Genomic DNA, 22041 nt, shown 5'->3' on the forward strand with positions numbered 1-22041 from the left:
TGAAATAAAAAGCAGCTCAAGTGCGTTGACCCTTTAAACATTATAACACCCCCGACAAGTGAAGGTTACAGTAACTAGAAAAGAACTGATAACTCAAACAGCTGAACTGATTTTCTTGGATTATAGCTAAGAACACGCTCGATCAAACCACTTTTCAAACAAAAAAAAAACTAAATTAAAATAGGTTCATTAGTTTAGGAGCTACGATGCCACAGACAGATACACAAATACACATATTAAACTTATAACAGCCCTCTTTTTGGGTTGGGGGTTAAAAAAAAACTCACAGGTCTCTCCTTCTCCTGCACATTCTCCAACACTTCAAGTTCAGCGAGCTCATCCTTGTGCTTCTCCACTCGCTCACGGAACACTGACACCGTTCTGTTCGGCTCCAATGGGGTCTGGGGACAACACACACAAATATAGCCTTTCTTTAATTAGCTATTATATTAGCTTTCTTTCATTTTTATTATCTCCTCACCCTAAGGTTGCCTGGAAGAGATCGCTATTTTAGCGATAAGGCCGCCTTTTGTACATAAATCTATAATGCTATTTATATATTACTATGTATTGTTGGTGTACAATAAAGAATATTTTACTTTACTTTTACTTTATAGCCATCATTTTCTATATAAACACTAGCGGATGCTCTGCGTGTACTACTACGTACTACTGAATTTGGCAGGCAGGTAGGCCTTACAGCACATCTAAAGGAAAAGATCCAAAAACTGTGAATTTATGGTTACATCACAAAAAAAAACTTATATACCAAGTAGAGTATCATATGAAAGGGCTTTACCTGTACACTCTAAAACAGATTTTTTTTTTTTATACATAATAGTTATTGATTTATCGAGCAAAAAAAAAATACCCGAGTACGGAAGCCTCGGTGCGCGAATCTGATTCGCACTTGGCCGGTTTTTTAAGTGAAAAAGCTTGTGTAAAAAGTTTCAAAAAAGCGTCACCTCTCTGGGTGTAAGAGTGGCTTCCTTTTCAGCGCCTTCCCACACTTTGATCTTCTTGAACCAGCGATGCCTGCTGTTGTAGCGACTCTCGCACACATACACATCTTTGTCCAAGTAACCTGAACAAAAAAATAATAAAGAAATTCAAAAAAATATAAAAATCGACGATCAATAGCTACAAACACTAAAAAGTAAAAAAAAAAAAATTATTACCGAACTAGCTGACTCGCCCCGGATTCGCACAGGGAGTCTACCTATTCCATAGACAAAATATGGGTAGGAATGTGTTATACCCATTGGAATCTACCTATTTATAAAATATTCCTAGTGAATCAATGTTCTGAAAGGAACTTGCGTGTACGTGGAATGTAAACCCTTAGTCGACATTCCTACGAGAGCTTTTTTAAAGCATTCAAATAGAACAAATGCATTCCCAATTATCTGTTCACATGACAACGCTTTTTTAACGCGTACAACGTTAATACCCGCCAACGCAACACTTTCATAACGCTCGTGTGATTTAGGGCTTACCTTCCGGCCTAAACTTGAAGTACTCTTTGACGTTCATGACGTAGCATCGCCCGATGACGTGGTCCAATGGAATCGTGCGGTGTGTTTCCGTCTTAAACACTTCTTGTTGGAGGAACTTGCGTGTACGCACGTGGAAGGTCTCGTGGGGTCTGAAAATTTGTTTTTTTTTTTTGTTTTTTAGGGTCCTTAACCTCAAGAGGAAAAAAGGAACCTTTATAGGATCCCTTCGTTGTCTGTTAATTCAAAGGAATCAACACCTAAAGGCTACTTCCCGTTGACCTAGAATCATGAAATTCGGCAGGTTGTACAATGTCTTATAGCACAAGTAGGTAAAGGAAAAATCTGTAACCGTAAATTTGTGGTATGTAACCACACCACCAATAATTAATTAATAATTAGTTTACTAAATCACATGGACCTACTTACTATTTACGTGATGTGTAGTGAATTACTATTGTTTCTCACGCGCTTCAGATTTCAGCGTGTATAACAACATAACATAATACATACCTAAAGTAAATGTTGCAATAAACCATAGGCACATTTTCGGAGTTGGTCCAAACCCGTTCAATTTGCACAATAGATGGTTCCTTATTACCCTTCTCTGGCTGCACGTAGACGAAGTCCCCCTTAGAGTATTGTGTCGGGGGAGGCGCCCCGCTTGAATTCATGGATTCTTCTGTACTTGATCTATAACAAAAAACATAAATATTACAAAACCATAAATATTTCTCTGTTAGGCTGTCTTCACATTTGAAAAGACTTAGATTCATTACGTCTCAATCCATACTAATATTATAATGCGAAAGTGTGTCTGTCTGTCTGCTAGATTTACACTGCTTAATTATCCGATTTTGACGAAATTTGGTGCAGAGAATCCAGGAGTCGGATATCATAATATAAGCAAATTCTTACACTGGAGTATCAAGGAGTTTTAACGAAATTTCTAAAAACCTGTACTTATGTTGCTTTAAGGAAGGGGTGTCAGATACAGACTTAAGGCCTTGTCTTTCCCGCGCTGGTGATGACTGGCTCCTTTCCTACCTCAGGATGAGCTACCCTCATCATCAGGGATTGGGGGGGGGGGGGGATACAGACCTGGTTTCCTCCTCCTCGTCATTCTCCTGCAGCAGTTTGCATTGCTTCACGAGTTCCACACTGGTGGCGATGGTGTCACGGGTGAAGTTGAGAGCGGGCGACGACAGGGTGTTGCGGCACAGTATGTCGCGCTGCTCTATGAAGTATGATTGTAGTTCCACGGAGTCTTCGAAGATTTGGCTATCTGTGCGGGATAGACGACGGGCTCTGTAAAAAAGCATATAAGAAATTGGCATCTGCTTACCGTCCTGTATAACACTAAAATGCAGGGTCTTTAATAATATGAAATTCATTTTACGCCCTTTTTTTGGAAATATTAAAAAGAAAAGATGCAGATACTCTATAAAAAGGACGGAAATTGGATTTTAAATTTAAAGACTCTAAATTTTAATGCACTCTACAGATTTAAACAATAGGCTCACGAAGTCACGAGGTTTGACAGATCAAAATTAAATTAGGTTTGTCTGTCCTTTTCTTATTACATTAGTAAGAAAAAGATGTGATACTCTAAAAAGTTGCAATTAAAATCATTGTTGTTGAGAGTATGAGGTTTTACTTCTCACCAATTTTGATAGTATTCGAGAGTCGAAACAAAATAATGTCAAAGTAAAATGGACCTAAACGTTCTTGATTTAAAGTCAAATATTCAGTACCATTGATTTTAATTTTGCAACGTTAAGGCGCTGGCTGTAAATATATGTACAAACTTGAGCATTAAAACAAGGCAGTTAAGAGCCATTTTACTTTAACTCTAAGTAAACGTATCGACTCTCAAATACTATCAACGTTGGCGAGAAGTAAAATCTTATACTAAGCGTACAGTACCATTGACTCGTGTTGCAAAAATTAAACTTTTTTTTTTTTTACTTACCGTTCGAAAACCGCAAACATGTCCTGCTGGAAGTGATCCAATCGTTTGTAGAGACCCTTGTCGAGTCTACGTTTGACGAGGTCCAGTGAGATGGCTCGAACCTTCTCCCCGTTAGTGGCTTCATCGTGCTCGGGCAGCTCCGCCATACTGTCCGAGTAGCATCTGGAGCAAGCCAATTTCAATCTAAATATATAACAAGATAAAGTTCAAAAACTAATACCTGACTGACTACTCTTACAAACTCCAAAGTTTTATTTTTATTTTTATTATTTAAGGTACATCCCCAGCATGTTCACAAAACACTTAAAAATACAATAGGTATAGTCTTATTCAGTGTGACACACCACTTACGGGCACACACAACTCATGCAGGTAACACAATGTAATATACATGACCGATCGCATAATATTAGTACATAATAAATTTGGAAAAATTATATAGCTCCGAAGGATAATAAAACAAAAACAAGATAATATTAACAAATAGTACCTACAAATAATGACCGAATTTACTTATTTCTAAATATTTGTTATCAGTTTTTAATTATTAACTATTTGATTTTATTATTTGATAGCAATTAAATGTGATTGAAATAACTACAAAATTAAGAACTGGCCGATTAATTTGTACTCCAATTTTTGTATAATAAATATCTGTTTTATTATTTTAAATTTTAAATAGTTTTTTTGAAAAAGTCTCGTGCGCTTAGGGTTCCGTACTTGGAAGGAACCAGTGCAAACATTTTGAGAACGCACTCGACATATCTGTCATATCAAAAGTACTATTCTAGAATAAAATAGGAATGACATGATCAACCCGTTGCCGGCCCACTACTGAGCACGGGTCTCTTCTCAGAGTGAGAAGGGTTTAGGCCATAGTCTGCCACGCTGGCCCAATGCGGATTGGCAAACTTCACACACCTTTGACTATATGGAGAACTCTCAGGCACGCAGGTTTCCTCACGATGTTGTCCTTCACCGTTAAAGCAAGTGATATTTAATTGGTTAAAACGCACATAACTGAAGAGTTAGAGGTGCGTGCCCGGGATCGAACCCCCGACTTCCGATTAGAAGTCAGACGTTCTTACCACTAGGCTATCACAGCTTCAACAACAAAAAAGAAATAAACTTTCACAAGTGCTTTTGGATCGTCAAATGCACCTAATTGAATTACAAGACAACAAGTAACAAGCCCATAAATAAACCAACAAACAAACACATTTTCGCATATATTATATAACATGGGTACTGGGTAGTGATCAAGTAACATGGAACATGTTACTTTCCAAAAATTTCTATGAACTACGTCATCTAACATGGTGTCAGAAGTGTGTACTCTTCACTATATTATATCATTGGATCAACAACATTATTGCGCGGTTTGATGGACTGCTAGCGCCATCTAGTTTGTATGAACCAGTTAAAACGCTAAAGTTGGCAGGCTCTACATTGGCCCAAGTGCGAGTCGGACTCGTACGCCGAGGGTTCCGTATGTTGGAAGGAACCCGTGCAAACATTTTGAAAACGAACTCGCCGTATTTCTCATGTCAAAAGTACTATTCTAGAATAGAATAGAAATATTTTTATTCAAATTAACTTTCACAAGTACTTTTGGATCGTCAAATGCACCTAATTGAATCACAAAACAACAAGCACATAAACCAACAAACAAACACAATTTCGTATTTAAAATATGGATACTGGGTAGTGATTAAGTAACATGGAACATGTTACTTTTGAAAAATTTATATGAACTACGTCATCTAACATGGTGACAGCGGTATCTCTTCGCAGCCAATGTAGCTGAGCCTACATTAGGCGCAGAAGCTGCCAAGCGCTCCAAGCCTGCGACCTCCGCCCAAGATGATACACACCCATTGTCCTTGCTACCATCATCTTCACAGCAGCTAAAAACGTACGCTGCAGCACCCAAAAGAATAACTGAACGCATTGCTTCTTCGTCATCGTCATCGCCAGAACGTTCTAATGAAGAACGCGATGTCGTAATACCTACATCTGGCGCTGAGTTGGTTAAGCGTCCCAGGCCAGATACCTCGTCCTCCAGTGCATCCGACGAACAGGAGGACAAACGAGTTAAACTGAGCCATGCTTTCGCCTGCCTACCGCTCCCGCCACCACCCGAAGATGACGCATCTAATGGGTCACCAAACCCAGTGAGATGCCCCTCACCGCCTCACCCTGCAAGTGGCCCACCGCTGGAGGCGAGCCTTCACGCGGGACACGGGGCGGATGCCTATACCTCCACGCATCGTACTTCATACCCAGAACCGGCCCGCGCGCATTCTGAGGAAACGATAGCGCAGATGTCCCGTTCGCACTCTGCTCAGTCGATGGCCCATCTAGAGTCTGCTAGCTGGCCGAAAGATTCGACTAGCTACATGGCTCTCGCAACACCGACTAGCCACACCCATATGGAAGTGTCCGAGCCGACATCTCCTCAGCCCAGTACGTCATATGCTGCGGCCGCCGCGGCCCCAGCCGCACCGCGCCACTCGCCGCCACCGGCCGCACCGCACCATTCGCCACCGCCCGCTGAGCCAGCCGCCGCCACCGAGCCAACGCAACCAACGCCGCGGTCCGCCTACCCGCCCTTGGTTGTTGAATGCCTTCCAAACTGGACAAAGCACTTCAAGGCCCTGGGCGAGATGCTAGGACATGCACCTAATGCAAAACCGCTAGGACGTGGTGTGCGGTTTTTACCGAAATCCGCCGAAGAGTTCCGAACAGTACAGCGCTACCTAACCCTGATAACTAACCAAGACAGTAGCATTTCTTGGTACTGCTACAGCCCGGCCACAGAAATACCATCAAAGGTGGCTATTCGAGGACTTCCACTGGAAACACCCACCGACGAGGTTGTCGCGGCACTTCGCGCATTAGGCTTTCCAGCCGAAGCCGCGCGAGCCATCCCACCTCCGCGTGGCAAACACGGCTGCACGTATTACGTGCGGCTGGCACATATGACGCAGGATGAGCTCCGAGATCTTTACGCCATCACGGAGCTCCTATATATGCCTCAAGTGACGGTGGAAGCCTGGCGAGGTGGGAGCAAGCCACCACAATGCCACCGTTGCCAAGTCTTTGGCCACAATTCAGCAAACTGCCACAGACCCTTCCGTTGCGTTCGATGTGCGGGTGAACACCCCGTCCGGGACTGCCACAGGTCCCGGGAGGAAGCGCCCACTTGTGCAAACTGTAGCCAAAATCACGCTGCGAATGACCGCCGGTGCGCGTTCTTTAAGAGGGAGGCAAGGAGAAGAGGCATCATCGTTCCTCCCGCCCCACCGCGCGCTCCCATTAAGCGCCACCAACAACAGCAGAGGACCACAACAGCCCCAGCACCTACCGCCGCACCTGCTGTCGCACCGCCAACTACCACTGCACCACCAGTCTACGTCGCGGCGTCAGCTGCCAACGCCGCGCCCACCCTAGCGGCAACTGCAAACCCACCAACTGAACGTGGTAAACCCCTGCGCGGTAAAAAGAGGCGAAGAAATCGTGCACCTCGCCCGCGTCGCGCCTCACCAGCGGCAGCTTCAACACCTCAACCGAGGCAAACAAGGCAAGACGCAGCTGCTGTCCGCCAGCCTACGCAGGAAGCTCCCCAAATGCCTACCCAGGTCACAACGCGAGAGCCTGCTAAAGCATCAACTCCAGCCTATGCCCGGGACGAGAGACCTGTGGAAATTTTGGAGCAAATACATGCTCAATGCACTGCTCCAGGACCCACACAGTTAGCTACTCAACCAACCACCGCCAAGCACTCGGCACGTCAGCCCGCTCAAGCTCCGTTTGATACCCCCTCTGCTGCGCAACGAAACCAGGGGGAAGTGCAGACCAACCCGGACTTCCTGGCCATAGTCCGGGTTGTAGTGGAGGCGCTCATGACCGGGCTAACAGCCTATCTGCAGGGGCAAGGCGTCATTCCGGCAATAACAGCAGGAATGGCTGTACTCGCTCGACTCCATTCCTATTAAGGATTTTATATTGGAACCCAGGCGGCATCAGAGGGCACATTCGCGAGCTTACAACACTCGCCCAGTCGCAGGATGTACACGTTATCCTCCTGGGCGAAACGAAACTCGCGGATAATGTGGAGCTCCGAATACCGAATTTCTTCGTGTACCGGCGCGACGAGATCTCTCCCCGGGGTTTCGCATACAGAGGAACTGCAGCTCTGGTGCGGAGGGACCTAGTACACGAAGAACTAGAACACGCGCCTTACAGATCTCTGCGCACACAGGGAGTGCGTGTTCAAGCTGGCGAAAAGGAGCTCAAGATCTATGCCGCCTACCGACCACCGAACGAGACTTTCTGCAGTACGGATGTCCACACCCTCCTCGAGTCGCAAGTTCCTACACTAGTCGTGGGGGACTTAAACGCGAAGCACCAAGCCTGGGGCTCGCGTGTCAACTCCGCGGCCGGAAGGATGCTACTCGAGGACAGCGAGTGCCACAATTACGGTGTATTGGGGCCGGGCGCGCCGACCAATATACCGACAAGCCACCTCTACCAGCCAGATGTGTTGGACATCGTACTGCATCACCGACTTGACCATCCTATCAGTGTTGAGCCTCTGTACGACCTCAACACTGAACACCTGCCCATACTGGTCACGCTAAACCTCCAGCGCGACTTCACTATCCCGCGGCCTCCCAGTACAAAAACGAACTGGGAGAAGTACGCAATCGCGCTGTCGGAGCTGGAGCTCGCGGGACCCATCTCAACCCCAGCTGAGGTCGACCGGGCCGCATTTGCTATCATATCAGCCATACAAAAGGCCAAGAGCGAGGCTACCACTATAAGGCCTCACGCTCGAAGACGGGACCTGCTACCGAGCTCGCTCCGGGATAAGCTCGAGAAGAAGCGCGCCCTTCGCAAGCTTTGGGCGCGCACTCGCTGTCCGAGAGTTAAGCGTGACCTCAACCGCCTTGCACAGGAAGTGTCACAAGCACTCGGCGCCCGCGAAGATGACGACTGGGAGAAGACCATCGATGCGGCAGCCGAGTCTGAAACCACGTTGTACCACCTGTGCAAGACACTAACCGGATCTGACTCACCCGTCTACCCTCTACTAGACAGTCAGGGTAGGCGAAGATACTCCGCCAAAGACCGCGCAGAGATCATGGCGGAGTATATGGAGGGCCAATTTACCCCCATTCACCGGCCAACGACGACACTGTCTATAGACACCACGCGGCGATCCAACACCAAATAGAGGGCTTCTTGTCGGCCCAGACTCCTCCGCTCCGGGGAGATGATTTTATCTCACCGTTAGAGCTGAGGAAGGCCGTCTTCCGACTCCCCAAACGGAAGGCGCCAGGCTACGACGGGATCCCGATCGCCGCAATACAGCAGCTGCCTAGGAGAGGCCTTGTCGCGCTGACAAGACTCTTCAACGGTATACTCCGTACCGCCCACTTCCCGGACTCATGGAAGCTGGGGAAGGTGATCACCATCCCCAAACCAGGAAAGGACCGGCGACTTCCAGGAAGCTATCGACCAATCACCCTCCTGCCGCACATCGCTAAGCTGTTCGAGCGTCTATTACTGCGGAGGCTCGCCCCGCACTTACGCCCGCGGGCCGAACAGTTCGGCTTTCGCAGTAACCACTCCACGACGCTCCAGCTAGCGAGAGGACTAAACTTCATCGCCAGTGAGAAGAACAGAGGACACTGCACCGTCGGAGTCTTCCTCGACATCGAGAAGGCCTTCGACCGCGTGTGGCATGCCGGCCTCCTGGCGAAGCTCCTCTCGACCAACCTACCACCCGCGATCGTGCGGCTGGTAGCATCGTTCCTGGAGGGCAGGTCCTTCCGAGTATCCGTGGAAGGCGCGGACTCCCAGCCGCGTCCGATACGGGCAGGAGTACCGCAGGGCAGCTGCCTGTCCCCGTGTCTATACGCGGTGTACACGGATGACATCCCTACCCTCGCCGAACATCTGCGCGAGGGGGAGGAAGACGTGTTGTTATCACTTTACGCTGACGACAGCGCGTATCTTGCGTCGTCGTACCACCAGATCGTCGCTATCAACCGACTCCAACGTTTGTTGGACCTGCTGCCGGAGTGGCTGGATAAATGGAGAATGGCCGTCAACGTGGGGAAGACGGCCGCCATCCTGTTCGGTGCTCGGCAACCCTACCGTCAACTCCGTCTTCGAGGGCAGGACATAGAGTGGCAGACTTCGGTGCGCTACTTGGGTTGTCACATCGACGCCAACCTGCACATGGTTCCCATGGTGAACCACGCCGTCAACCAGGCATGTGCAGCTACGTCGATGCTGCGCCAGGTCCTCGCCTCAAGCCTCTCACTGAAGACCAAGCTCCGCATCTACGGAGCCTATGTCCGCTCAAGGTTGACGTACGCGGCCCCAGCCTGGTACTCACTCTGTTCGGAGTACCAGAGACGCCGCCTACAGGTCCAGCAAAACAAGTGCCTGCGCCTAATCGTGGAAGCTCCGAGGTACGTGAGGAATGACGTCATCCATCGCGACCTCAAGACGCCCACCGTGGAGGAGTACGTCCGCACACTCGCGCGGCGCATGTTTGCGCGCGCGGACAACGGACCGTACGAACACCTCCACGGCATCGCTCCACTCATCCCTCGACCGCCGACCGGGCGTCAACTACCTCGTGAGCTCCTGCGATCGCCATCCCCGGCGCGGCACGCAGCCGACCCAAGCGACGACGATAACGACGACGCGAGATCCACCGGACATGACTCCGTCTCCGCGCTCGACAGCGAACTCAACGCCGTCGTGCGGAGACCAGCCCCGGACTGACTAACATCGGATATACAAAAAAGTCCACTAGGGCCATAAGCCAAGATGGCGGGCCCTAGCCGGTGAAATCCCGGCTAAAAGTTCGACACCAGGGTACAAAGTTGCCCTGCGCCTCACCCGGGTAAGGAGGCCATGCCTCGAGGCCCGTACCCCCGCTTGGCCAGGCTCTACATTGGCCCAAGTGCGAGTCGGACTCGTACGCCGAGGGTTCCGTATGTTGGAAGGAACCCGTGCAAACATTTTGAAAACGAACTCGCCGTATTTCTCATGTCAAAAGTACTATTCTAGAATAGAATAGAAATATTTTTATTCAAATTAACTTTCACAAGTACTTTTGGATCGTCAAATGCACCTAATTGAATCACAAAACAACAAGCACATAAACCAACAAACAAACACAATTTCGTATTTAAAATATGGATACTGGGTAGTGATTAAGTAACATGGAACATGTTACTTTTGAAAAATTTATATGAACTACGTCATCTAACATGGTGACAGCGGTATCCGCTTCTTCACTGGCAAGAGAGCAAAGATCCAATGGTATATCATTGGATCAACAACATTATAGCGCAGCTTGATGGACTGCTAGCGCCATCTATGTTGGTATGAACCAGCTACAACGCTCAAGTTGGCAGGCTCAATTATACTGGCCCAAGTGCGAGTCGGACTCGTAAGCCAGGGTTCCGTATATTGGAAGGATACGAATAATTTTACACGGTGAAATTTTAGTGATTTTTAGAAACGTGGCTAAACGAATCGCCTTAAGCAGTGCCATAGATTATCACACTTCACACTAATATTATAAAGGCGAAAGTTTGTGCGTATGTGTGTGTGTATGTTTGTTACTCCTTCACGCAAGATGATTTGGCTGAAATTTGAAATGTAGATAGATAATACCCTGGATTAACACAGGCTTCTTTTCCCCCCGGAAAATCAAAGAGTTCCTACGGGACTTTGAAAACCCTAAATCCACGCGGACGAAGTCGCGGGCGTCAGCTAGTTAATTTTTATTTATTTAATTATAAAAAAGAACATTTTACACCAATTGTTGTAGACCAAAGCACTAGATAAAAACTGAGACTGGTGTTTGAAATTTTGCAGCCCAAATAGACCGTAGTTTATAATATTAGCATGGAAGTATGGATATCTGGTCATAGCTAACCTGCCCTCTTCGTCCTGGTGGTTATAGACTGTCGTGAACAGATTCAGCAGCAATTCCTGTACAGCGGCCGGCACGTCTGGTACCGCGTCATCATCCTCGCTGTGAAAAAAATCATACTTTGAATTTGTAGCGGCTATGAACATCCTCATTGGCGCGTGTGCACGATGCGCCGTTCGGCGACGGACTGAGCTTCATGCGGCCGTGCATTCCACATACAGAGGCTGCCCGGACAGATGCGTTCGCCGATGGATGGTCGCTCCACGCCGTACCGCTGCCCGCTGTAGACTCAGTTTCGAAGACACGGTTTCTCGCCTTATATAAACGACACTTATTGCTCGAAGCTGTCTGTTGCGCCTGCGCCGCTATTGCGGTTTATGATTTGTCGATTGCGAATAATCTACTCGTGTATGTAGTCAGTTTCGTAAGTCCCAAAATTGTATATAACAAGTTCCCAAATAAATGATTTTCATGATCCCAAAAGCTAGTTTTATTTGAATCTCCTAACAATAACTATGGACGGCAACAAATTCTAACTCTGAACCACGGCAACCCTTAGGGCGATTACGCACTGCATTCGTTCCGAGTCCGTGAAAATACGTTCCGAAGTAGTCATAGAAGTATTTGTATGGTAGCTTACGCACTAGCTCCGACTTCTGTCATCCGAGTTCTCTCTGACATCCGTGAGAATATCTCGGATGTGCCTCGGATTCAAATCGGAGGTATGACGTTGATATATAAAAGTCCAAAGATGTCCACTGAATAGCTTGCATTTGGATCAGAGATCGGATTAGTGTGTAAGCAAAATCCGACTTTTTTATATCCGTACTGTGATTCGTATTTTATAACTAACTTACTTGATTGATTCGTATTTTGACGGATTCGTATGAATATGAATCAAATGAGTGTACATGCATTTTGTATGACGACCACTTCGAATCGTATTTTTTCGAAAACGAATACGGATTGAATGCGAATGAGTGCACAAACGCCCTGCCTTTACTTGCAGTTTCCTTATGCTACAACATTTATAAGTCAAATCGGCAAAAAATAAAATTCATTGACAGAAATTCACACGGCGTTCTTCAGTTATGAGCTATCTTCCTACTAACTATAGTCCGCCATATTGGATTTATGATGACGTCATACATCTTTATAATAACAAGAGTGAATACTATGCAAGCGCGTAAAAATGGAGTCATATAAAAAGACCTGTAGTGGTGAATGGGAATATTATGTCTGACTGACGGACTAATAGTGCGGCGATATAGATACCCTCGCCCGTCGCGCCTCTCTTGGTACCACCAAAAATGTCGATAAATCAAAAAACTTACCGCAAAAGCTGTTTAGTCTGTAAACACACTCGCTGCAATATCAGGGCGTCCTTATAAATCTGTGAATCCGGTTCATTATATTTGCACGCGTTGTCAAACATCAGTATGAAATCGGAAGCCAATTCATTGACAGAAGTGTACACGGCGTTCTTCAGTTTATGGGCTATCTTCTCCATGTCTATGGGGTTCTTGATGAGCTCGTAGTAGTCTGGGTATTCGCTTTTGCTTGGCAACTTCATAAAGATGAGAGCTAATTGGCGGTTAACTGGAAATATTCATATAATTTTGGACTATATTTTTTGTTGGTCAGCAAATTAAATACCCTTTTACATATAAAACTTGCAGTCAGTGGGGACTGCAGCTGACAAAAGTATCAAAGTCGAAGTCATTTATTCAAATTGGGTACTATTGTACCTTTCCTGATTGTCAAATAATGATGTATTGGTGATAATTAATTACGTTAACTTTAAACTGAAGCTACGAGGGTTCCAAACGCGCCCAGGTCTAAGAAGAGCCCACAACAAACGCAGCGGGATATTCTTTTTTTTACTATCACCACTATACAAAATCACTTATACTTATTAGAACTATCAAAGCTTAAATAATCCTTTACATTATAATAGGAGTGAAAACTTAAAACTATGAAAGCTATCATTAATAACTGAACCTTAACTTTAAACTTGAAAAGAACTTGTAATTTTATTTGAGTTATACAGTTTTTATGCTACTCTTTTCTTAATATAGATACGAACAAAGCGAACGCATCTTTTTCCTTCATACAGCAAAAAGGTGGTTTTTTCGGTTTCAGAAATCGCAGAGATAGCAAAAAAATTTTGTGAAAACTTTTTAATGGTTAGCGACACATTAAGAACTCACCTTTAGGATCTCTATAATCTCGAATAGCGTCATACAAAGTCCTCAACTTCTGTTCAAAAGGAGATAACTGCTTGGACTTTGCTGCTTTAAAGGTCTTCAATGGAGTTTTCCGCTCGTAGTTCGCGCTGTTTAGTTCTTTAAGCTTCTCGTTCATGACTCGTTCTAGAAGGTTAGCATCCTCATATATCATGGAGCCTTCTTCGTTGAACTGACGGCAGTTGGAGAACATCAGGCGGAAATCGGTGACCATTTCCTCTATTGTGTTGTAGCGATCGTTCTAGAAACATCATTTATGAAAATCAAGTCATTTTATTTTATACTATACAGGATTATTTCTAGTCTTGAGCAAGTGTAAATATCTTAAAATCGATGAAACCCGCAATTTCACCCGCCTGGATTAAGATTTTTTAAATGCCATGGTATAACTCTTTGAATTTCAGGATAAAAATGTAGTCTATGGCCATTGTCTTTCCGGGATGCAAGCTATCTCTGTTCCAAGATGATCATGAATTTAGTTTGTTGAAAATCCTGTGGGAACTCTCTAGAACGCAAGCTATATTTGTACCCTATATTTAAACAAAATCAGTAACGGATAGGCCGTGAAAAGTTAGGAGACAGACAGACACACTTTCGCATTTATAATATCAGTATAGAATCCCAACCGAACCTTCTACCTTCAAAGCAGGTGAATTCTACCAGTTGCTTGGATATGAAGTGCAGCTTCTTACCTTGATATTAGCTTCAATAGTCAGCATGTCTATCGGCCGATCGATCACGTTATAGTACTCCGGGTACAGTTTCTTGCTGGGTTTCTCCATGAACAGTAACGTGGGTTTGCCGTCGGAGCAGGTGAATTCTACTAGTTTTTTTTATTCAGATACAACTGAGTCCTTGACTGCAATCTCACCTGGTGGCAAGTGATGATGCAGTCTAAGATGGAAGCGGGCTAACCTAGAGGGGGTATGGCAGTTTTCATTAAACTCGTATTCCTTTGGTTTCTACACGGCATCGTACTGAAATGCTAAATCGCTTGGCGGCACGGGTTTGCCGGTCAGGTGGTAACTAGCCAGGGCCGAAGCCGAGGTTGTATGGATATGAAGTGCAGCTTCTCACCTTGATATTGGCTTCGATAGTCAGCATGTCTATCGGCCGATCGATCACGTTGTAGTACTCCGGGTACAGTTTCTTGCTGGGTTTCTCCATAAACAGTAACATGGGCTGTCTGCCGTCGGAGCAGGTGAATTCTACCAGCTGCTTGGATATGAAGTGAAGCTTCTTCTTCAGGGGTACGTTGGATTTGGGCACGACTGGCGATGGAGCGGGGGTAGGAGCTGTGACCGGTATTGGGTTGATGCGAGGACGACCTGGGAACGAGAATTTGTGTGTTTATACGCTTTTGGTACCATTTTGCTGAAATGGGCACAATTTATTGTAATTTTACGCATTACTAGATGATGCCCGGGACTTCGTACGCCATCCGTAAAAATAAACTCTTTAATTCTCCGGGATAAAGAGTAGCCATTTCCGTACCCGGGATGTAAGTTAACTGTGTAGCTTTCATCAAAATCGGTTAAATTGTTGGGCTGTGATAAGCTAGCCGACAGACAGACATACTTTCGCATTTATAATATTATAGTATGGATATGGATGAAGTGGCGATAGCCTAGTGGTTAAAACGTCGACCTCTTATTCAGGGGTCCGGGTTTCGATCCCGAGCACGCACCTCTAACTTTTCTGTTATGTATGTTTCAAGCAATTAAATATCGCTGTTGCATTAATCTATATATCTAAAAAAAAAGGTGACTGAGTGTCTGTTTGACTGACTGACTGGTCTAATAACGCACAGCTCAAACTACTGGACGGATAAGGCTGAGATTTGGCATGCAAATAGCTACTATGACGTAGACATCCGCTAAGGAAGGATCTTGAAAACTCAACCCCTAAGGGGGTAAAATAGGGAAGTCCCGAGCATAAGCTAGTGTGTAAATACAACTGCTAACCTCTGGGTCGAGGCGTAGTGGTGGTGGTGGCTTGAGCCTGGTTCTTCACTGAGGAAAGACTTTCGTCGTCACTTGACGAGCTCTGGACGATATCCAGCATTTCCTGTACGCGCTGTTGCATTAATCTGTAATTAAAACTAAAATAAATCTTTTATACTAACCTAACGTAGCGCAAGAGCCCAAAAAGTCTTTAAGAGCTCAAATACTTCTAGATACTATAGCTAGTAGTAGTAGTATTAAGTTTGCAGCTTGACTCCACTTCTTCGTAGTGTTTTACTTCAACTGTTATCAACATAAGAAAAAGGAATGTAACGACATAAATTCCACGCTCTAGATGGCGCTGTATGCAGTTCAAACGCGCTAGAAAAGTTTTTATACATAAAAACATTGTATTACCTTTGCAGTTTGACAGCGTCCTTGTATAGTTTAGAAGTGGGCACATTAAACTGCTTGGCGTTTTCGAACATGATATTCATATCGCCCGCCACTTCGGATAGGGTTCCGTACAGGCCGCGGCGAATTTTGTTCTTGATTTGGTTGAGCGATACTGGGTTCTTGATCTCTTTGTAGTAGTCTGGATATTCGCGGCGTGATGGAAGCTTCCAGAAGGGTTGTGCCATGGGAGCACCTGAGTGGAAAAATGCCTAGTTTATTCTATTTACTTTCGATGAGTACCTTTTGACCGGGACTTTATCCACCTTTTTTTTTTTAAATCTGGCTTTACTCTGATTAACCAATGTCAAGTTTGTGATATTTTCAAGTTATTGAATTTATACAAGTATGGACTCCGTCTGCGCCGGCGCCCGCCGACATACGCGCGGCGCCCCTTTAGAACGCTTCCCAGTCAGTTCCACCACCAAAAAACACCAACTAACACAAAAACCAGCCACTCTTAACAAAAAAAAACACTCCAAACAAGCACAGCACGCGCGCCAGCAAACGCCATCGCAGACGAAGTCCTTTATCCACCTTATACATATAATTTATAGCTTTATGGCCGATTCACACCAATTGCGTATGCAGCCCGTACACGTGACTAAGACGTAACTGCACGCACTGCTACGTGAACGTTCACGCCACGCAAGCAGTATGCCATGTTTCATACAGTTCCATACATTACAACGCAATGGTACACGCTACGTCTACGCTTACGCAGCCTGTGTGAATGAGCTCTTATAGATGATGGAGAGAATTCTCCTTAATGCTTTTGGTGGTTTGTGAAGTCTGTCAATACAGTACCGTGGTACACTATATCCCAGCCTTCTCATCCACCAGTGCACAGGAGTATACTCTCCGCAGGCGTTAGGTAGACATGATGATGGAATATTAAAAAGGAGTTACCGCTGGGTCCTGGATGATTTTTGACAGCTTCCAGAAGTTTCCACTGCGGGGAATCTTCATTCACATTTTTTTCTTCATCACTTTCACCACCGCTGTCCTCAGAATGCTGTGAAAGATTTCATTAAAATTAGAATTGAACACGTTTTTGGGCTATAGAAGTTGCTTGAGATTGCTGAAGAGAATGAGTGAAAAATTGCTACACAATCATGGTTATGACGGGAAACCCCCTATTAAGTGGAGACACAATATCAAACGAGTCACAGGGAGCTGTTGGTGATGGCTAGAGCTTGGTTGAAGATGGGGCAGACCCTGGGAGTATACTTGGAATGGAGCGTTCTGAGGCCTTTGCCGGGCCACTGCGATTGTGTTGTTTTATTTCTATCTCACCTTGACTTCAGGCTCATTGTCAGAGCCCGGTGGGTCCATGATGGCTAGAGCTCGGCTGGACGGGACGGGGCCGACCCTGGAAGTACGCTTGGACCGGATGCGTTCTGATGCCTTCGCCGGCCCGCTGCGATTGTGTTGTTCTATTTCCTGCTTGCGGACTTGAATTATCTAAGATTAAAAAAAAACGTGAAATGTACGTTTAGTTTCTCGATATAAATGTATCACTTGTATCATAAACAGTATTACTTGTATCATAACTGTATCATTTGTATCTTATACAATATCACTTGTTTATAATTTTTATGATAGTTCCTTCCTACCTTCTACCAGCCTACACTTCAAGGCTAAAGAATTTTAAACACATGTGAAAAATTGCAGAACCGACAGGATTCGAACCTGCATCTCCCCTGGGTATATAGACTTCAGAAGAATAGACTAGAATATCACTTATATTATAGACAACTACAGTTGCTAAAGTTGTATTAACTAACTACTTCATACTACTATAACTTGTTTTTTTTTAAATTCTGATAAAAGTTAGCCTTTGACTGCAAACTCACCTGGTGATAAGTGATGGTGCAATCTAAGATGGAAGCGGGCTAACCTGGAAGGGATATAGCAGTTTTATCATACCCATACCCCTTTGGTTTCTACACGGTATCATACCTGAACGCTAAATCGCTTGGCGACACGGCTTTGCCGGCAGGGTGGTAACTAGCCACGGCCGAAGCCTCCCACCAGACTAGACCAGAATTTATAAATTTCCAAATGTCTGCCAAGAATTGAGCCCCGGCTGGGATCTTCCACTAATAAGACCACAGCGCTTACCACTCCGCCAGGGAGGCTGTCTAAGCATACCTTCTTCAAAGTCTTAGCATCCTTGTAAATCTGACTGCCCGGCTCGTTGAAGAGACAAGCATTGCGCACCATGTTGTTCAGATCTTTGTCCAGCTCATTGAGATTGGTATACTCTCCGCTCTGGATCTTCTGTGCGATGATCTTGAGGTCTATGGGTGAATCTATTACGCTGAAGTATTCGGGATAGCGACGCTTGGACGGGAGGAATTGGAAGGCTGGGTATAGGGGACGCCCGTCGATGTTTGCTGACATCACCTGAAACAATATTGAGAACTTATACTATTAAACTCTTAACGCACTCATATAATCTGATTATAGTCCACATAAATGACTGATTGCAGATAGCCTAGAAATATCAAAAAAAAAACTAAACATCTAACTTTCAGAACTGAATTCTTAACCAAGAGTAAGTCAACTAAGTAAGTATAACCTTTGTAAAAGAATTTCTTTTAACTTTACTTTTTTAACTTTAAATCTTTAACTGATAAACATTTACAAGGTAAACGTCTACCAAGGAAGGCCTATGTCCAACAGGTGATGATGATGATGATGATGATTGATTACAAGGTAAATCCTAAGTAAACCGAGGTAGTAATAACAAAATTCCTGGCCCCCAAAGGATTTCCTGTGCTATGAGAAGCCAGTTTCTGTCCGAAATTACAAAGTGACTTACAGCGTTAAACAACTCCTCAAATATGTTATCCTCTTCATTGTTAGTGGAGGTCTCCGAGACATCTTCGGCAACGTCTGACCTTCTACTTGACGAGCCATTGCGGGATGACTTAGGAGTTTTTTGTTCCTCACCTTTATAAAAACAAAAATAAATCATGTTAATCATAATTTTTATTTTAAATACAAAGGCAGTGGTTCTGAGACGGCACACATTGTGAGGAGGTTCCTCACTCTGGAGCCCCGACCACTGGCACTGCCCACCCAGGTGCCCCACTGCTGGTAGGAACCATTTTATAATATTTGTTTTTTTTTTGTTGTTGTTTCTGTCAATTTATTTTTTGTTGTTTCTATTGTGATAAATGTTAATCCTTGACTGCAATCTCACCTGGTGGTAAGTGATGATACAGTCTAAGATGGAAGTGAGCTAACATGGAAGGGCTTTAGCAGTTTTTATTAAACCCACACCCCTTTGGTTACTACACGGCATCATGCTGGAATGCTTAATCACTTGGTGGCATGCCTTTGTCAGTAAGGTGGTAACTAGCCACGGCCGCAGCCTCACACCAGGCTAGAACAAAGCCGTTTTAGAAATAATAAATTCCCAAATTGCCCCTGCCGGGGATCGAACCAGGGACCTCCCACTTATAGGACCACAACGCGCACCAATGCGCCAGAGGGGTCTTCAAGGTAAGGAAAAACTGACTTTACAAAGTTTCACATACCACTCTCAAGTGAATGTCTGTTCTTATTGTAAAGCTTCCACAGCTGGATGGCATCTTTGTATTCCTCAGAATCCTGTTTGTAGAAGGCTTTAGCATTGTTCACTAATAGCTCAATATCTGCTGATAGCTCCTCTATGTCCTCGTATGTGTCCGTTTTGAGCTTCTGTTGCACCTAAATAAAATAGATTCAAAAAGGCCTTTATTCTCTGATCTATACTATTTATACAATATACACTATACAGTACTTACTAAACAAGTATAAATTAAAAATTTATAACACCCCCCACAAGTGAAGGTTACAGTAACTAGAAAAGAACTGATAACTTTCAAACGGCTGTACCGATTTTCTTGGATTATAGCTAAGAACACTCTCGATCAAGCCACCTTTCAAACAAAAAAAAAACTAAATTAAAATCGGTTCATTAGTTTAGGAGCTGCGTTGCCACAGACCGATACACATGTCAAACTTATAACACCTCTCTTGTTGGGTTGGGAGTTAATAATGGTTAAATACCTTTTTGTTAATGCTAATATTTAATCCTATCCTACATAATTTATACAAAAAATAGTACCAACATTAATTAGATCAGGTTCTTCAAGGAACCAAGGAAGACAACCTGATCAAATACAAGATACTAAAATGAACATTTGTATCCATATATACTAAAATTATATATGAGAAAATGTGTCTGTCTCCTAGCTTATAATGGCCCATCTGTTTAGCAGACTTTGAGGAGATTTGATACAGAGATTGTTTGCGTCCTGGGGAACGACACAGGCTACCTTTTATCCCAGAAACTTTTTAGTCCGCCACCCTGGCCAATGCAGATTGGCAGACTTCACCCATCTTGGAGAACATTATGGAGAACTGTCAGACAAGCAGTTTTCCTCACAATATTTTCCTTGACTGTTAAAACAAGTAATATTTAATTGCTTAAAACGCATATAACTCTGAAAAGTTACAAGTGTGTCTGGGATTGTATACCCAACCTCTTGGTCAATACGAGGTGGGCATCTTAACCAACTAACATGGCTTCAGGGGTGGGGAAAGAGTTTAGCAATGAGGAATTCAACAGAGTTGACACTTACCCTCAACAAGTCAATAGGCTGTGACACAACCTCATAATACTGCGGCTCCTGGCGCCTCTTGGGCGCTCGGATGAAAGAGTCACACAGCAGAGTGCCATCCTCCTTCTTGTATGAGCGGATTATGTCATACAACTGCTGGCATATCTCACTCTACAACAGGGAAAAAAACTACAGTGCAAATTGAGATGCGGCTCTTATACTGTATGTTTAGTAAATAATATTACATGACAAATGCTCTAAAAATCTCAGAACTTTTTAAAACTTATGTTACAGATCTATAAAAACTGTGTAATTTTTATAATACCATTCCTCAAAAGGAACGAAGGAACCCTTAAAGGGTCACTTTGTTTTCTGTCTGTCAAGAAAACCTTTAGGGTACTTCCCGTTGATCTAGAATCATGAAATTTGGCAGGTAGGTAGGTCTTATAGCACAAGTAAAGGGAAAAATCCAAAAACCGTAAATTTGCGGATACAACATTTAAAAAAAAATGTGTTCACGAAAAAATTAATTTAGAAAATCACAGATCCGTTAGCAGTGTTCATCATAAGTGCTAGGTATACCTTGTAGGATGGTACGGAATCCTTTGTGTGCGATTTTGATTCGCACTTGACCGGTTTTATTTTAAAATTCAAATGTTAACTTTATGTTAAGTTAACAAAACCGGTATCGTAGCTTTTCAAGTCTAATATTCTGAATTGAGTAATATAAAAATATCTAGTGCGTAAAAAAGAAATGTTACAATACCGGTTCCAACTTTTTTTTCTTCCGAGATGGTGGAGGTCCAGGGTTGCTCAGTTCCACTCCATCATCACTGTCATCGCAGTCAACTCCTCGGCTTGCCACCGAGGAAGCACGGCGTCTTTTACTCATTCTTCACTTCGCAACTTATGGTAGATATTAGACGAAAACTTTACTGAATGTTGATAAATGGAAAATGAACGTTTTTATTCATTTAGCGGCTATTTTATTAGTGGCATTTAAGTATTAAATTTTAAAACATCTTATACTAAACACAAAATAATAACAAGCATCTTGTTTTATTTTTGACAAGTTTTTGACAGCACAACACAATCTACATTGCAGAATATTATTATTGTAGGCGGGGCCACTAGATGAGGCCATTGTTGAAGCTTGGTTGGGAGGGCCTATCACTTGGCCAAGTTTTTTTTTTTCTTTAAATCTGGCTTTACTCTGATTAGCCAATGTCAAGTTTGTAGTTATTTTCAAGTTATTGAATCTATACAATTATGGACTCCGTCTGCGCCGGCGCCAGCCGACATACGCGCGGCGCCCCTTTAGAGCGCTTCCCAGTCAGTTCCACCACCAAAAA

The 22041-nt window shown here is 44.2% G+C and overlaps 1 protein-coding gene across 2 annotated transcripts in view; it reads right to left on the reverse strand.

Annotated features, from left to right (window-relative positions):
• LOC123877757 (protein polybromo-1) overlaps positions 1–21781 on the reverse strand; it is a 39443-nt gene extending 17662 nt beyond the window's left edge. For both annotated transcript variants that reach the window (XM_045924623.1, XM_045924622.1), the window contains exons 1-19: positions 21456–21781; positions 20711–20860; positions 19622–19793; positions 18901–19031; positions 18228–18482; positions 17370–17537; positions 16983–17088; positions 16038–16269; positions 15642–15766; positions 14755–15005; positions 13642–13918; positions 12766–13030; positions 11435–11533; positions 3466–3627; positions 2595–2801; positions 2007–2186; positions 1497–1645; positions 966–1084; positions 288–401 (exon numbers count right to left, since the gene is read on the reverse strand). In XM_045924623.1, coding sequence (XP_045780579.1) covers positions 288–401; positions 966–1084; positions 1497–1645; positions 2007–2186; positions 2595–2801; positions 3466–3627; positions 11435–11533; positions 12766–13030; positions 13642–13918; positions 14755–15005; positions 15642–15766; positions 16038–16269; positions 16983–17088; positions 17370–17537; positions 18228–18482; positions 18901–19031; positions 19622–19793; positions 20711–20860; positions 21456–21581 — 3288 coding nt within the window. In that variant the 5' untranslated portion in view covers positions 21582–21781. The remainder of the gene's footprint in view (positions 1–287; positions 402–965; positions 1085–1496; positions 1646–2006; positions 2187–2594; positions 2802–3465; positions 3628–11434; positions 11534–12765; positions 13031–13641; positions 13919–14754; positions 15006–15641; positions 15767–16037; positions 16270–16982; positions 17089–17369; positions 17538–18227; positions 18483–18900; positions 19032–19621; positions 19794–20710; positions 20861–21455) is intronic.
• Between the last annotated feature and the right edge of the window lie 260 nt (positions 21782–22041).

Source organism: Maniola jurtina, chromosome 24, assembly GCF_905333055.1.
Source record: "Maniola jurtina chromosome 24, ilManJurt1.1, whole genome shotgun sequence".
Lineage (NCBI taxonomy): Eukaryota > Metazoa > Arthropoda > Insecta > Lepidoptera > Nymphalidae > Maniola > Maniola jurtina.